This window comes from Saimiri boliviensis, chromosome 1, assembly GCF_048565385.1.
Source record: "Saimiri boliviensis isolate mSaiBol1 chromosome 1, mSaiBol1.pri, whole genome shotgun sequence".
NCBI classification, from domain to species: Eukaryota; Metazoa; Chordata; class Mammalia; order Primates; family Cebidae; genus Saimiri; species Saimiri boliviensis.
In genome coordinates this window covers 105,500,874-105,518,642 of record NC_133449.1, presented here as the reverse complement: position 1 = coordinate 105,518,642, position 17,769 = coordinate 105,500,874, and the positions used below count along the sequence as shown (strand labels likewise).

At 44.7% G+C, this 17,769-nt stretch overlaps 1 protein-coding gene across 5 annotated transcripts in view; it reads right to left on the bottom strand.

Annotated features, from left to right (window-relative positions):
• CMTM4 (CKLF like MARVEL transmembrane domain containing 4) overlaps nt 1-17,769 on the bottom strand; it is a 77,081-nt gene that overhangs the window by 15,962 nt on the left and 43,350 nt on the right. For all 5 annotated transcript variants that reach the window (XM_074402005.1, XM_074401988.1, XM_074401993.1 and 2 more), the window contains exon 2: nt 5,670-5,846. In XM_074402005.1, coding sequence (XP_074258106.1) covers nt 5,670-5,846 — 177 coding nt within the window. The remainder of the gene's footprint in view (nt 1-5,669; nt 5,847-17,769) is intronic.

The following is a 17,769-nucleotide window of genomic DNA, read 5'->3' as shown; positions in this document are numbered from 1 at the left end:
AATGAAGTGACTTTTGTGGGAAGTGGGTGGTAGTTTCAGGATAGGGGCAGGTCACCAGAAAAACCAACCAGGTGATTAGAAGGTTGGAATTTTCAGTCCCAATCCCTGGATCTCCAGGGAAGTTGGAGGAGCTGGACACTGACTTCAATCACCAAATGGCCAATCAATCATGCCTACCTAGTGAGATCTCCAGAAAAAATACCTAAATGATGGGGTCTGGGAAGATTCTGAGTGGGGCTCATTCTGACTCCATGGGGACAGAGGCACCTGTATCTGAGGCCCTCCGGACCTCACTCTATGCATCTCTCCCAAGTAGCTGTTCCTGAGTTGTGTCCTTTAAAACATGCCAGTGATTGTTTAAGTAAAGCACCTTCCTGAGTCCTGTGAGTCACTGCACAGAATGACTGAACCTAATGAGGGGCGATGGAAATCATCGAATCTGTATTCAGCCAGACAGTGCCTGGGCACCTCTTTTGCAGCTGGTTTCTGAAGTGGGGCATCTTGTGGGATCTCTGCTAATTCGTCTGTGGGATCTGTGCTAACTCTAAGCGTTAGTGTCAGAATAGAAAGGAACTGTTGAATACCCAGTTGGTATCAAAGAATTACAGAACAACTCGGTGTGGAAAATGTATTTGGTGTCAGAAAAAAAACACAAGATAAGTCATGGCCAAGGGCTCAGGGCTCAGCCAGTGGCCACCGTGGGTGACTGCCAACCGTTCTCAACCCACCACAGCACCCAGCTTGGGTTCTGAGATAGAAGCCTGAGAGGCCTCCAGGGACACAGAGCCCACTAAGAAAGGGTGACCAAAGTGGAAGAAGAAAAACAGGACAGTGTGGGGTTCCAGGAAGCGAGATGAGAGAGTATGGCCAGAAGGACAGAGCACCCCATAGCAGACACCACCAAGATGTTGAGTGCAGTGAAAACCCAAGAATAACCAGAGGATCCAGGAACACAGAGGCCCCATCCCAGGCTCCTGACCAGAGGACTTGCAATGCTGCCAGACTGGACTGGATCAGGCAAGACCACCAGATGGTCAGGAAAGTAGACTGGAGGAAGAGGCAGGAGCTGTGTTTGACTGGAAAATACACATGGGAAGTTTCTGGGGTGTTGACAATCTCCTATTTGTTGACCCAGGTGGTGGCTGCATATTAAACTGTATACTTACTTCCATAATTTTTTCAATATTTGACCATAAAAGATTAGAAAAGAGAGATTAGGAGAGGGGGAAGCAGAGAAGGCAGGTGCAGACCTCCTCTTCAGGGAAGTCTGGTTGAGCTGGCCCTGGGCTCTGGTTCTAGTTGAGTGAGAACCACTGGCAGGCTTTTGGGATGGGAGGAGGATCAGACACACCTTTTTTAGATAGCACCACATCCCAGAAGGGAAGGGGTAGAAAGGAGGAGTGGCATTAATCAAAGTAAACAGGGGTGGAGCATGTGAATGTGTGAATTCCTAGGACACAGAGAAAAACAAATATCAAACAAGTCCCACAATTCATCTAAAAAAGAAAAAAACAACCCAAACCAAAAACCTGACACTAATGGAATCTTTCAAATTCCATCAAATTATGCTTGTAGAAAATTATGCATTGTCCTCCTTATTTATCATTTCTCATCCATATTTATGTCAACCTGGCCTCCTGGAATGACCTATGTTTTTAAATCTATACCAATCACACCCTATTTTAATCATCAGGCTGGCTCTGCTGGGGACAAAAATATTCCGAATACTCCCACCATCTTCTTAGAGAAACACAACGCAGCCAAGGCCAACCCTTCTGTAGCGAGTTGATGAGCTGAGATCAGCCCTGAGGATCTCACTTTTTCACCCCTCTCAGAGAACACTGGACATGAGCTGCCTTTAATAGGTACCATCTCAACCAGGCGCAGTGGCTCACCCCTGTAATCCCAGCACTTTGGGAGGCTGAGGTGGCTGGATCACCTAAGGTCAGGAGTTGGAGACCAGCCTGGTCAACATGGCCAAACCCAATCTCTACTAAAAAAAACAAAAATTGGCCGGGCGTGGTGGCTCACGCCTGTATTCCCAGCACTTTGGAAGGCCGAGGCGGGTGGATCACGAGGTCAAGAGATGGAGACCATCCCGGTCAACATGGTGAAACTCCGTCTCTACTAAAAATACAAAAATTAGCTGGGCATGGTGGCGCGTGCCTGTAGTCCCAGCTACTCAGGAGGCTGAGGCAAGAGAATTGGCTAACTGAACCCAGGAGGCAGAGGTTGCGGTGAGCCCAGATTGCACCATTGCACTCCAGCCTGGGTAACAAGAGTGAAACTCCGTCTCAAAACAAAAAACAAAAAACAAAAATTAGGCTGGGTGCGGTGGCTCATGCCTATAAGGGAGCCAAGGCAGGTAGATCAGGAGGTCAGGAGATCAAGACCATCCTGGCCAACATGGTGAAACCCCATCTCTACTAATAATACAAAAAAATTAGCTGGATGTGATGGCGCGCATCTGTAGTCCCAGCTAGTCGGGAGGCTGAAGCAGGAGAATTGCTTGAACCCAGGAGGTAGAGATTGCAGTGAGCCAAGATTGTGCCACTGCACTACAGCCTGGGTGACAGTGCGAGTCTCCATCTCAAAAAAGTTATTAAAAATATGTATATATATATATATATATAAATTAGCCAGGTATAGTGGCACATACCTGTAATCTCAGCTACTCAGGAGGCTGAGGCAGGAGAATCACTTGTACCCAGGAGACGAAGTTTGCAGTTAGCCAAGATCACGCCATTGCCTAAGCCACAGAGCAAGACTCCATGTCAAAAGAAAAAAAAAAAAAAAAAAATAGGTACCATCTCCTCAAGTTCACATAATGCACATACCCTTTTGTTGGGCAAGCACACAGACTTTTTATCTGCTCCAAAAGAGTGAAAAGTCTGGAACGGATCCCAAAGAACAGGACAGTGTTCTCAAGTGACCACATCACCACCACCCAGAAGAAAAGAACGAGTATCAACTTCCCAGGGGAAGAGATGCACCTCAACATGACCAGTGACGTGGTAGTGTGGTAGTCAACAAGTGGAAAATCTTTCATTATTAAAACAGAAAAAGCAGAATTCCAGAAAGCTCACTAAATAGGTATTTCTGGGAAGGGTGCGGTGGCTCACGCCTGTAATTCCAGAACTATGTGGGGCTGAGGCGGGTGGATCACCTGAGGCCAGGGTTTAAAACCAGCCTGGCCACCATGGTAAAATCCCATCTCCATTAAAAACACAAAAATTAGCCAGGTGTGGTAGTATGAGCCTGAAATCCCAGCTACTCAGGAGGCTGAGGCAGGAGAATCGCTTGAACCCAGGAGGCAGTGGTTGCAGTGAGCCAAGATCATGCCACTTCACTCCAGCCTGGGTGACAGAGCAAGCCTCCATATCAAAAACAACACACAAACAAACAACAACAACCAAAAAAGTAGGTATTTCTGGGGATAAAGGCCGGTATAAATTAGTAAGAAATCTGAAGCATGAGGTCTTCTAACAGATAATGGCTATCAGATAAAACTGACAAAACAGAACTAAGGGAGTCAAGTCAAACCTGATGGAAGCCAACAGGGGAACAATGTGGGTAACATAACAGCAGCCTGCCAGGACATCTCTTACTCAGGTGAGATTAACACTGCTGCACTGGCCACAGAGCCCACTGGTTTGAGGCCTTACCAGATGCCTTTATACTCATTACCTCATTTTATACTTTAAAAAAAACCTACAAAAAGAGATTATTATCTCCACTTTACCAGTGCTGATACTTCACCAATGCAGGGCTCTCATCGACTTGCCCAGGGTCATGCACAGCCTGTTTTAACAGCCACCTTGGACTTGAACCCAGCCTGGTGTGTCTGACTCAATGCCTATAGTCTTAACCTTTCCAGCAGCTGCTTCTTTGTCAAATAGGTCCTCCCGCAGGGTTTCATAGCCCAGCCCTTCACTCAGCAAGTATTTACTGACAGGCCTCAGGAACACGAGGCAAGTAGGACAGCAATGAACAAGATGCTGACCTTGACCCTGGCCCTGCATCCATGGTATGAGCATTTTAACTGGGGAAGGTTTGCAAAGTTCTCTAAAACTGTCTACTGCATGCCTTATAAGCATTTTCTTATGGATAACATAAACCTCATCTTAAAAATAGTTGAGACATTAAAACCTGTCACAAAAACTCAGACAAAATGCTTCTAGTTATCTTGAGGTTTAGAGCTTAAATTTAAAATACCACCACATTTTTCTCAGCTTTTGGTGCTAAGACAAAAAAACAGCTAAGTTTTCAACTGACATCTACTTTTCTAGATCAGTAACTCTCCTTTAAATTTTTCCTCCTTTAGGAGTCTGTGCTGGTTAGGACAACCCAGGGAGCACCTGTAAGGAGGACCACCTTCCCTACTGTAGGCCCCAGGGCATACCAGGAGAGCAGCCCTGCCAGGGAGGTGGCAGCTCCAGCCTCCTCCTTGGGGCCCACACTTTCTTCTGGGCCCGGCAGCAGCCAAAGACAGAAGGAGCCACGTGTGGCTTCTGTGTGGCTCCCGATTTCAGGCAAGGGTAGCTGGTCTGCAGCGCTCTCCTCCTGCTTCCCTCTCAGCAGCTGAGGTGCCCACAGTGTTCTCCTCCCACAGGCACAGCAGGGTAAGGCAGCTGACTATGCTTACATGGATCTCCCTGACTGACTCCCTCTGAGCTCTTGCACATGCTAATTTGCAAATAAATATCAAGAAAACCAAATGATATTAAAATCCCCTTCTCATTCAGCACAGTAAGGACACAGTCCAGGAAAGGAGGTCTGGGACTGACGAGCCTTGTGTTTCCCATCTGATTGACAAGGGTGGCCAAACAGGGCTAAGAACCCAAACCATGGGGAGAGGAGGGCAGTTTTCCACTCAGGACTTTCAGATCAAACCACCAAACCCCCCTAGGGTCCTTCTAGTTCCTTTGAATTTAATAATATTCCTAGGCTCTGCATGTTATTGGCATTTTCATTTATATTTTCAATTCTTCCAGAATCCATATTCTTATAAATGACTTTTAAGGCCGGGTGCGGTGGCTCACGCCTGTAATCCCAGCACTTTGGGAGGCCGACGCGGGTGGATCACAAGGTCAAGAGATCGAGACCATCCTGATCAACATGGTGAAACCCCGTCTCTACTAAAAATACAAAAAATTAGCTGGGCATGGTGGCGCGTGCCTGTAATCCCAGCTACTCAGGAGACTGAGGCAGGAGAATTGCCTGAACCCAGGAGGCGGAGGTTGCGGTGAGCCGAGATCACGCCATTGCACTCCAGCCTGGGTAACAAGAGTGAAACTCTGTCTCAAAAAAAAAAAAGACTTTTATGTCCAGTCTAAAAAGTATGCAAATGTCTTCATTGTATTTTATTTCCCATATTCTGCAAAGATTAACATGACCAGTCTTTTCAGATGATCACAAAATTGAAATGACATCTTTGAAGTGGCCAAAATTAATTCTGTTATGAGGTTTCTCCCATTAGTTAAGATTCAGTTTATTTTGTAGTTCTACTCAACCCAGTAAAGAAATTTAAAATTTTACAGCTGAATTGTAATGGAATATTTAAGGATCAAAATGAACTAGAATCAAATACAACCTGGAGAGATTCAACTTTTCCTTGGAGCCAACCACCGCGTGACCCCTTCGTGGCCAGAATGGCTGCTTGTACTCACTGTCAGGTTCCAGTTGATCTGGGGGATCCTCATGTGCAGGTTGAGACTGAACATAATCAGCAAGACTCCAGTCACCACAAACGCACTGCAGCTCACAAACTCAAAAAAGTAGAGGCCTTCACACGGGGAGCACTTCATGATGGTCTCTATGCAGATAAACGCAATCAGGGCCAAGATCTAGAAAGAAAATTGGAAACATACATGTATATATATATTTCGTATATATCTGCAGACATACATGGCTACCATGCTTAAATAACACTGAACAATAAAAACATGCTGCCACCGAGTGTTCCTCTGGGGACGGCAGCCATAACTGTTGGAAATCAGATCTGCTTCAATTCTTACATCGAGAATAGATGCAAGGGTCTTAATGAAAGGATCCAGTTACCAGTGTAAACGGTGAAGGCCCCACTGCATACACTGAAATCAATCTGGTGTGATGTGGCTCCTGGGTGTAAACTGCTGGCCCTTGGGAAGGAGCAGAAACATCTCCACAATATTTTTAGGTCTTCTTCTGCCATCAGTAAGTGGGTATTGCCTATGTATGTTTCTAATTCATGGTCTCCACCACAATTATGCCAAACACTGGGAGAACAGAATCCTGATGGTGTCCGACTTACGCTATTTGAAGTTACCTTGGTGGTTCCTGCTAAGGTCACACAGGTTAACTGGGACTCCTGATGGCTTTAAAAGAATGATTGGTATAATCTCTTCTTTCCCCAATTAGGAGGGAACAAGAGGCCCACCTAATTAATTCATTCAGTTTTTAAAAATGTATTTTTGAACTTGATCACAAGAAAATGGTATCTTATTAGAAAACATTAAGAAATCTACCAATAATAGAATAAATTTCTGAAGGACCAAAGTAACATTCTGGCAATATGTCCTAAGAGTTCATAGATCATAAATCCAAATAGATATTGATGGAAAATGCCAAGTGAACTTTTAAAGGGGGACTTCAGGAGGAGGAGGAGCCCAAAGGCGGAGTTAATGACCCTGTGATTGAGGAAAGGTTTGGAACACCTAAAGCCAGATCAGTCTTGGGCTCCCGCTCTGCTCAGTTCAATGGCATCTGAAGCCTGTGCCACTGCTTCCAGGCCGGCCTCTACCTCATGGGTCAAGGAAGCAGAGGCAGACAGCTCTGTGGTCCTCTAGAGACTTGTCCTCTAGAGCTGGTGAGAAATGCAGAATCTCTGCTTCCTCCCCTTGAACTACAGAATCAGAATCTACTTTCTGATGAGATCTTCAGAGGATTAAAGTGCCTGCTGCATACAATACATGGGCTGTTCTGGGGCCTTTCTCCACCTGTTGAAGTCCTACTCCTGACTTCCAATGCTCTGCTAGATGCTGCCACCACCTCCACCCCATGTCTTCCCTGACTGCTTCTCCCTGCCAGACATCAGCTTATCCCACTCTCTCCCGGGAAAGGTGGCTAGCCGGTGACTGCATTCTATCCTTGCCATCCTGCAGCCTCTCCCTCCTGAGCTTTTAGGGGGCAGGGCAGTCCATCCCTGTCTACTCCCAAGGCACCAAGCACAGTAACTTGCACACAGCCAGCAGACGGGGGCTGAATGAGCCATTAGAAAACCCATATCTACAATTCCTGGCTGCCTGGTCAGTGTCTTCAGGTGAATGGAAGAGTGGTTCTGCTTCTCCCACTGTCAATACTTCTACACAGAACCTCTTTCCTAACAATATGTGGTCTTTTCTAAGTCAACATGTTGAAGATACAGGTCTTCTTGGTCAAAGCATACAAAATTTGAGTTAGGAAGAATAAGTTCAAGAGATCTGTTGTACAACATGGTTACTTAGTGACTACTGTTAAGAGCAGATTTTAGTGCAGTGGCTCACAACTGTAATCCCAGCACTTTGGGAGGCTGAGGCAGGTGGATCACCTGAAGTCAGGAGTTTAAGACCAGGCTGACTAACACGGTGAAACCCCGTCTCTACTAAAAATACAAAAATTAGCTGGGTGTGGGGGCAGGGGGGCGAGACGCCTGTAATCCTAGCTACTCAGGAGGCTGAAGCAGGAGAATCGCTTGAAACCCGGGAGGCAGAAGTTGCAGTGAGTCAAGATCATGGCACTGCACTCTAGCATGGGCGACAGAGTAAGACTCCGTCTCAAAAAAACAAAAACAAACAAAATGGGTAGATTTTAAGTGTTCTTACAACAACAAAAAAAGAGGTAAGTATGTGAGATAATGCACAGTACCTCACTGGATTGAGCCATTCCACAATGCGTACACATTTAGAAACATCATGTTGTACACAGCAAATACAGAAATTATTACTTGTTGGCTGGGCATGGTGGTTCACACCTGTAATTCCAGAACTTTGAGAGCCCAAGGCAGGCGGATCATCTAAGGTCAGGAGTTCAAGACCAGCCTGGCCAAGATAGCGAAACCCCATCTCTATTAAAAATACAAAAATTAGCTGGGTGTGGTGGCATGTACCTATAGTCCCAGCTACTCAGGAAGCTAAAGCAGGAGAATCACTTGAGCCCAGGAGGCAGGGGTTGAAGTGAGCTGAAATCACACCATTGCACTTCAGCCTGGGCAATAAGAGTGAAACTCTGCCTCAGGAAAAACAAATTTTTTTACTTGTCAATAAAATAAAAGATATGGGTCTTTAAATATACACCTTGTGCTTCTCCTAATGGCTCTTCTTATAATTCTATATAGCACCACAGATTTTAATTCTCCATCTGAATTACATACTTAACTTGCAATCAATTCACAAAAGAAGTAGTTCACATAAGGGAAACTCCTAAACTTTTCCTTCTTTTTTTTCACCCCAGTAATCAGATCTAGTAATCTTGGGCAAGAAATAACACACTGTACTGATGAATTACAAATGTTTCTGGTATGCTAACTTCAACCATATTTGTGTGGGAAGGTAACACCTACATTCTTAAATATTAAGATAAAAATGGCTTCACAGATATGCAAATAAACCACTCATTGTGGCAGTGAACAAAATGGACAAAAATCCCTCCTCTTAGCTCACAGTCTAATAAAGGAGACTTTTCTCTTATTAATTAAATTTAAAAACAGAGTGAGAGAGACAATGATAAGAATGAAGGAGAAAAATGGAAGCAGGGAAGCTGAACAAAGCATCTAGGGCAAAAGTTTTTGAAAGTTTAGACACAGAGGCCGGGAGCGGTGGTTCACACCTGTAATCCCTTCAAGATTATAGCACTTCAGGAGGTTGAGGTGGGTGGATCGCTTGAGGCCAGGAGTTCCATACCAGCCTGGCCAACATGGCAAAACCCTTTCTCTACTAAAAATACAAAAATTAGTTGGACGTGGTGTTGCACACCCATAGTCCCAGCTACTAGGGAGGCTGATACAGGAGAATCCCTTGAACCTGGGAGGCAGAGGTTGCAGTGAGCAGAGATTGTGCCACTGCACTCCAGCTTAAGCCACAGAGTGAGACTGTCTAAAAAAAAACTTTTTAATAAAATAATATAAAGTTTAGGGCAGGTGCAGTGGCTCAGGCCTGTAATCCCAGCACTATGGGAGGCTGAAGTAGGTCAATCATTTGAGGTCAGGAGTTTGAGACTAGCCTGGCCAACATGGTGAAACCACATCTCTACTTAAAACACAAAAATTACCTGGGTATGGTGGCACATGCCTGTAATCCCAACAACTCGGGAGGCTGGGGAGAGATAATTGCTTGAGCTGGGGGGCAGAAGTTGCAGTAAGCTGAGATCACGCCACTGTACTGCACTCCAGTCTGGGCAATAAAGACTCTGTCTCTAAATAAATAAATAAATAAAGTTTAGACAGTGTCCCTGGAAGGTGCTATTTGAGACAGGGTTGCCAAACATAGGGGACAGCTGTCTAGAGAAAAAGCACTGGAGGCAGAGGGAAGAGCGAGGTGAGATTCCTGGGAAGGAGGCCAGGTGGGCCCTGGGGAGAATCACAGGAGGGGCGGTCAGACACAAGGAGCCCTTGGGTGCAGTGAGGTCTGTGGCTCTCACTTTGAGTGTCATGGAAGCACCAGAGAGTGACGCAATCTCCTTTGAGTCTTAAAAGGGCCCTCAGCTACTTCATGGAGAACAGACCACAGTGAGGACAAAGGCAGAAACTGGGAGGAGAGTGAGAAGATTCTTATGACAATGAATAAGGCTGATCTATTACCCTGCAGAAATGACTTCACAGGTGTGTGACTGCACAGGCTCAGTTAGAAAAGTTACCATGGTATCTGCCTTGCTCTTTCTTGGATCACTCATGCTGGGGAGAAACCAGCTGCCATGTCTTGAGGGCTCTCAAGCAGCCCTATTGAGGGGTATAAGTGCCAAGAACTAAAGCCTCCTGCCAATAGCCATGTTGAACAAGCCATCTTAGACATGGGTCCGGCAGGCCCAGGCAAGCCTTCAGATGACATAGCCCTAGTAACCCTTGCCAAAAGCTTGACTGCAACCTCCTGACAGAACCCGAGCAAAGCCACCTCCAAATTCCTGACACAGAAATGAAAAGATAATAAAGGTATGATTTTTGTTTGTTTGCTTTTTTAAGACAGGGTCTTGTTCTGTCACCCAAGCTGGAGAGCAGTGATGCAATCATAGCTCGCTGCAACTTTCAACTCCTGGACTCAAGTGATCCTTCTGCCTCAAACTCTCAAGTAGCTGGGACTACAGGTGCACACCACCATGCCCAGATAATTCTTTAATTTTCTCTAAAGACAGGGTCTCCCACTGTTACCCAGGCTGGTCTCAAACTCCTGGCCTCAAGCAATCTTCCTGCCTCAGCCTCTCAAAGAAATGTGATTACTCCCAAAGCACTGGGATTACTCCCACAGCCACTGTGGCCCGCCTAAGGTATCTTGTTTTAAGTCACAAAGTTTTGGGGGTAATTAGTTATGCAGCAATAAATATTAGGGGAAGAAAAACTCTTGTTATGAAACATTAATATTATAATTAATATTTGTAAGAATTACTCATTACTCATTGATTACAGGTACCTACAAATCAAACACCTTATAGGCACTTCTCATTCTTTATCATTTAGTCCCTCAGCACAACCTTATGAGGTAGATATTAGCCCCATTTTACAGATTAGGAAATTAAGGTCCTGTGACATACAGATAACAAGAAGCAGTGTCAGGATGTAATAGCCAAGATTTGATTTTCAGTCTTTCCGGTTCTTATTGCCTCACTATGTTATTTCTCTATTAGTTTCTCACCCATAATATTATACCTGCCTTCTTTGTATATCTCAAATGGTCCCCGTGTTCAAAACCAAAACAAAAATATATGTAAAAGGGGTCTACAAATGATAAAACACTATATACAAAATAAGGAAATAACATGATATAGCCTACACCTATTTAAACCATAAAATACATATTATACATTTGTTTTTTAGCCTACTTTTTTTACTAAATAGTATCCAGTTATTTCCATAAAAATAGAAACATAGATGTTATTTTTAATAATTACATAGTATTCATATGTAGTTCAATAGACAGATACATAAATACATACATATACACCTCTATACAGATATCACAATTTAATTGATCCCCTACTGACAGGCATTTAGATGGTTTTTAATACTCTGCTGTGTTTTTGTCTGACATTGAACACAGCAAAATGTCAACATTTTCTCTAGCACAGTAAAATTTAATCACTGCTGAAATAAAAACTACCTATTGACCATCAAGAAGGGCTCAGATAAAGTGATACTAGAAGCCAACAATTTCAAGACAACCAGAGTCAAAAATAGTTCAACTTACAACAACCTTGAAGTGAGCAAACGTCATGTGTAAAAATTATACAGAGATGTCCAAGAAGACATATACAAGAAAAAACTCTTCTGTTTGCTAATCGTGAGATTATGGATGCCCTTGGAGACAGTCCTTTCCAGGTGGTACCTACAAACTGACCAGAGTAAATATTTTCATATTTGATAAGTAAACTGGGCCGGGCGCAGTGGCTCACACCTATAATCACAGCACTTTGGGAGGCCAAGGCAGTTGGATCACTTGAGGCCAGGAATTCCAGACCAGCCTGACCAACACAGTGAAACTCCTTCTCTACACAAATACAAAAAAATTAGCTGGGTGTGGTGGCACAAGCCTATAATCCCAGCTAGTCGGGAGGCTGAGGCATGAAAATCACTTGAACCCCAGAGGCAGAGGTTGCGGTGAGCCGAGATTGCGCCACTGCACTCCAGCCTAGCTGACAAAGACTCCATTGCCAAAAAAAAAAAAAAAAAAAAACAGAATTGATATTAACAGGTTGTCAGATTTCCACAACTGTGGCTAATTATGATTGGCAGCATCAAAAGGCAAGAAAAGAAGGAAGGAGAAAGAGGACTGGCTGATGAAGTTATTGTAATAGTCCTCCTTCCATTCCAACTTTCTGTCCAGCTACTTGTACCAGGTGATAATGAAATAGCAATGGGCATTTTTGGTTTTGTTTGTTGACAGAGTCTCTGTCGTCCAGGCTGGAGTGCAGTGGCAAGATCTTGGCTCACTGAACCTCTGCCTCCCAGGTACAAGTGATTCTCCTGCTTCAGCCTCCCAAGTAGCTGGGATTACAGGTACCCACCACCACATCTGGCTAATTTTCATATTTTTAGTACAGAAAGGGTTTCATCATGCTGGCCAGGCTGGTCTCAAACTCCTGACCTCAAGTGATCCACCCACCTCAGCCCTGCAAAGTACTGGGATTACAGGCGTGAGTCACTGTGCCCGGCCACATGGACATTTTTGGTATTCAGCTAATTGGAAGTTGAGTGAGGGATACGTTAAATTTGGGTTTAGCTGTTGGTTCCATGTATGGTTAAGTTACCGTAGCACTCCCAGTGAAGGAACGGCTTTCAGATACTCTGACGCCACTGCACAGGCTGACCTGACATTATGACAACGGAACAAACCCCAAACTTCTTTTTTTTTTTTTTTTTGAGATGGGGTTTTGCTCTTGTTGCCCAGGCTGGAGTGCAATGGTGTGATCTCAGCTCACTGCAACCTCTGCCTGCTGGGTTCAAGCCATTCTCCTGCTTCAGTCTCCCGAGCAGCTGGGATTACAGGTGTGTGCCACCACCCTCAGCTAATTTTGTATTTTTAGTAGAGACAGGGTTTCTCCATGTTGGTCAGGCTGCTCTTGAACTCCCGACCTTAAGTGATCCACCCACCTCGGCCTCCCAAAGTCCTGGGATTACAGGCGTGAGGCTCCTTGCCCAGCCCAAGCCCCAAACTTCATGAGATAAACTGTCCTATGATGACCAACTAGAAATATGTAGGTAGTGGAGAAGAAACAGGGTTTGAAACATACGGAGCCAGAAACTTATCTGTGGGAAATTCTTCAGATCATTAAATGCATAAAATATTAAGTAGAGAATTCTATTGTCATCAGTGCCTAAATGGGAGTTGTGTTTTATCAGGAAAATACTCAAAAATACAGTGTATGCAACTATAAGTGCACCACACATTTTCTCCTTTTTGACGGAAACCACATGAAATAGAATTTATCAGAATTCCAGGGTGTGTAGGGCACAAACCTGTGGTGGCACTATAAACAGCAAGTACTTATTATTATTATTTTGAGATGGAGTTTCGTTCTTGTCGCCCAGGCTGGAGTGCAATGGCACAATCTCAGCTCTCTGCAATCTATGCCTTCTGGGTTCAAGCGATTCTCTTGTCTCAGCCTCCCAAGTAGCTCGGATTACAGGCGCCCGCCACGATGTCTGACTAGTTTTTGTATTTTTAGTAGAGAGAAGGTTTCACCATGTTGTCCAGTCTGGTCTTGAACTCCTGACCTCAGGTGGTCTGCCCATCTTGGCCTCCAAAAGTGCTGGGATTACAGGCATGAGCCACCACGCCTGGCCAACAGCAAGTACTTCTGTGTGGGAGCTTAGAGTTTTATCTGTCTCAATGTACCAGATCGCATCTTGATACAGCTAACAAATTTTAAATTGACAAAGTCTGACAATCCCAAATAAAACAGCACACAAAATTGCTTCCAATTCACTGAAACAGCATGAAAAAACAAGTGCTCAAGGACAAACTCCTACACATGTTCACCAATAAATCAGTGAAAGGAGCCTCAGAACATAGTGATTGTATAATGATGTGATGTTGCTCAAAACAGTGTAGTGGCAACCTAAAATCTGAACTGTTCTCGTGTACCACAAAATGTCAGGTTGACTTTGTATACTTTTTCAGAATTACTGGTCAAACTGAAGTTCAAATCTACGAAGAATCTATTGCAGTGGTGGCCAAAACAAAAACAGAAAGAAAATGCTTTTTAAATTTGTAATTTATTGTTTCCTGTTGGGAGTCAAAAGAAGCCCCCCACCCTCCGCCACCAAAAAAATAGTGTATTTCTTATTCTAAATACATATTTAGTGTATTTCTTATTCTAAAACAATATTCACTGTTGTACCTGTTTTGTGCTTTTAATTGTCTTTCTTTTTCCAAAATCATGAGTCTTAAGCTCCTCAAAACCTGGACCTACTGCTAGATTTGGGCAATGAAGTGTGAGTGGGGGAGATAGATACCTGTGACCCTTGGCAGCAGCCTTTTAGAACTACAGACAGTTCTACCATGCTCCTTCCCTGCCACAGCAGCCTGCAATGTTCCAGACCCAGGGCAGGGAAAGGAAGTGACAAACACAAACAGATGCTCAACTTCACTTCCAACGAAAGAAATGCAAATCGAGATATCCTTTTCATCTACCCAATTCATAAAAGTTATACAGTGATATCCGATACTGGTGACAGAATTCGAAAGCAGGCCATTTTCCACACTGATGGTGAAGGTACAGACCAGCATGGCATGCAGAGAGTGATCTCCCAATCCTTGTCAAAACTGGCTAGATGCAGTGGCTCATGCCTGTAATCCCAGCACTTTGGGAGGCCAAGGTGGGTGGAACACCTGAGGTGAGGAGTTTGAGACCAGCCTGGCCAACATGGTAAAACTCCATCTCTACTAAAAATACAAAAATTAGCCTGGTGTAGTGGCAGGCGCCTGTAATCCCAGCTGCTTGGGAGGCTGAGACAGAAGAATCACTTGAATCCAGGAGGTGGAGGCTGCAGTCAGCTGAGATGGCGTCACTGAACTCCAGCCTGAGCAACAAGAGCAAAACTCCACCTCAAAAAAAAAAAAAAAAAAATGTAACCATGCACACCCTTAGATCCAGAAATTCTATGACTATGTCCCCTATGAATAACTGTACCAAACATGCACACTGCTGTACTGTGTATCATATTAAAACTCATCCAGGCCAGGCATGGTGGCTCACACCTGGAATCCCAGCACTTTGGGAAGGCCGAAGTGGGTGGATCACCTGAGGTTAGGAGTTCAAGACCAGCCTGACCAACATAGTGAAACTCCCTCTCTAGAAATCATTTCCGAACTCTCTTGATAGCATACAAACCTATTTCCTGGAAACCACTGTGCTATGAGCTGAGGGAGTGGGGGCAGGGTAAGAGGGCCAGCCTAACTCTCACTAAGACAATGGCAAGGATCCCCAGGAAGGAAGTGTCACCATTACCTTCAAAGACATCTTCAAAGGTTAGACAAAATTATAATTTTCTTTGACTACCAGTTTACCAAAAGATCTAATGAACCACAATTTAAAATATACATGTGTAAAAATCACAGTATTAAAAATTTTTTTAATCTCAAACTACATGAGAAGCCTTAAAAACCACCAGATGTGCCAAGCACTGTGTCACACACTTGTAGTTCCAGCTACAGGGAATGGCTTGAGCCCAGGAGTTCAAGGCTAGCCTGGGCAACACAAGACCTCATCTCTTAATTAATTAATTAATTAATTAAAAAGGCTGGGCACAGTGGCTCACGCCTGGATCACTTATAGGTGGGTTTGGCTCTTGTGCATCGCTGAAGGCCTATGGGCTGATGTTACACAGGACCCTCCAAATTAGATACCTTCAAATGGATAGTCATTTTAGTATCCGTTTTTTTTGTTTGTTTGGTTGGTTTTGTTTTTTTCTTTCAGCGACAGGGTCTTACTCTGTCACCCAGGCTGTAGTGCATGCCGTGACCGCAACTCATTGGCCTCTATCTTCTGAGCACAAGTCATCCTCCTACCTCAGCCTCCTAAGTAGATGGGAGTACAGACACGTGCCACTATGTGGAGTTAATTTATTTTTTCTACTTTGTAGAGATGGATGGGGTCTCCTTTTGTTGCCCAGGCTCATCTTAAACTCCTGGGCTCCAGTGATCCTCCTGCCTCAGCCTCCAGAGTAGCTGGGATTACAGGCATTCACCACCATGCCTGGCTAATTTTTTTTATTTTTAGTAGAGACGAGGTTTCACCATGTTGACCAGGCTGGTCTCAAACTCCTGACCTTAGGTCATCCACCCACTTTGGCCTCCCAAAGGGCTGGAATGAGCCACCACCACTCCCAGCCTGGCCAGGATTTTTTAAAAGTCCTTTTAAACAGTTCACAGGCACCACAGTTATAGCTTGTTTTCACAAAAGAAAAGTTCTCTTTTTAATCCAGATTTAATCTGGTCAGTAGTTTGAGAAGTCAAAAACTTACCCTCACTGTTTTTCCATCTAAAAATGCAATCTATGACGTCACCTAGAAATACGTGAGCATCGCTGCTGAGATACCGTGGGGGTAAAGAAGGTGCACCCAAGGCCAACTGTGAGGAGACTGGAGAAGTAGCTGGACCAAAGGGCAAGTCAGGAATGTGACCATCTGTCTCTCTGAGTGCTACTCAGGGAAGTTTAGGATCCAATCTTAATTACCCGCACAAAACACCAGAGAACCTAACTTCAAATTATTGTTCGTTCTTTCTTTTGTTCTTTCTTTCTTTTGAGATGGAGGCTTGCTCTGCAGCCCAGGCTGGAGTGCAGTGGCACAATCTCGGGTCACTGCAACCTCCGCCTCCCGGGTCCCAGTTCAAGCAATTCTCCTACCTCAGCTTCCCAAGTAGCTGGGATTACAGGCACGAGCCACCATGCCCAGCTAATTTTTATATTTTTTAGTAGAGACAGGGTTTCACCATGTCGGCCAGTCTGGTCTTGAACTCCTGAGCTCGTGATCCGCCTGCCCCGGCCTCCCAAAGTAGTGGGATTACAGGCATGAGCCACTGTGCCTGGCCAATTCTTTTAAGAGATGGGTCTCACTATGTTGCTCAGGCTGGGCTCAAACTCCTAGCTCAAGAAATCCTCCGACCTCAGCCTCCTGAGTAGCTGGGATTACAGGTGCACACTACCACACCCAGCTTTGCTGCTCTTTGATTCCTCATTAGACATCTGTGTGAGAGAAGTTGTGAAATCATTTGATAAAAGTGGTATTTTCATTTACAGTGATGGTGACCCATTGCTTTAAATACACTTTGTCTGTATTCACTTCAATTCAAAAGCAACTCTCATCCTGGAAAAGACAGTCTGTCCTTAGGGTTGTAGGAGTCATTAATGCTGGCTGCCAAAATTTGTGGTTCTCCACCTTCCAGCACCTTCCCTGCATGCTTTGAATTTGTGTGGGGCCACAAGACTACTTCTGGCTAATAAGCTGCCAAGTGTATCATTTTCAGGCAAAAGACTCTGTTGCCAGTGTGAGGTGTTCCAGAGATCTCCCTTGACCACGGTGTGCAGCAAGCTCTGAGATGTAGCTGCTCCACCAGCAGTGAGGACACATGGGCTACATAGAGTAAGTACAAAAGTGAACCCTGGTTGTTACTGCCCAGTATTCTTGCTTATCCCAACTGATACAAGGATGGTGCCTTCATCTGTTTGGGAATGAAAATATTTCTCCTGGATCTGGGTTTTTCCCCACCATTAATATCTTAAGAAATCTTAGCACTTTGTGAGGCCAAGGCTGGTGGATCACCTGACCAACATGGTAAAACCCTGTCTCTACTAAAAATATAAAAAATTAGTCAGGTATGGTGGTGCATGCCTGTAATCCCAGCCACTCTGGAGGCTGAGGCAGGAGGATCACTTGAGCCCAGGAGTTTGAGATGAGCCTGCACAAGGCAGGCAGGCAGGCAGGCAGGCAGGCAGGAAGGAAGGCAAGGCGGCAGGAAGGCAGGCAGGCAGGAAGGAAGGAAGGAAGGAAGGCGGGCAAGAAGGCAGGAAGGAAGGCAGGCAGGAAGGTAGGCAGGAACGAGG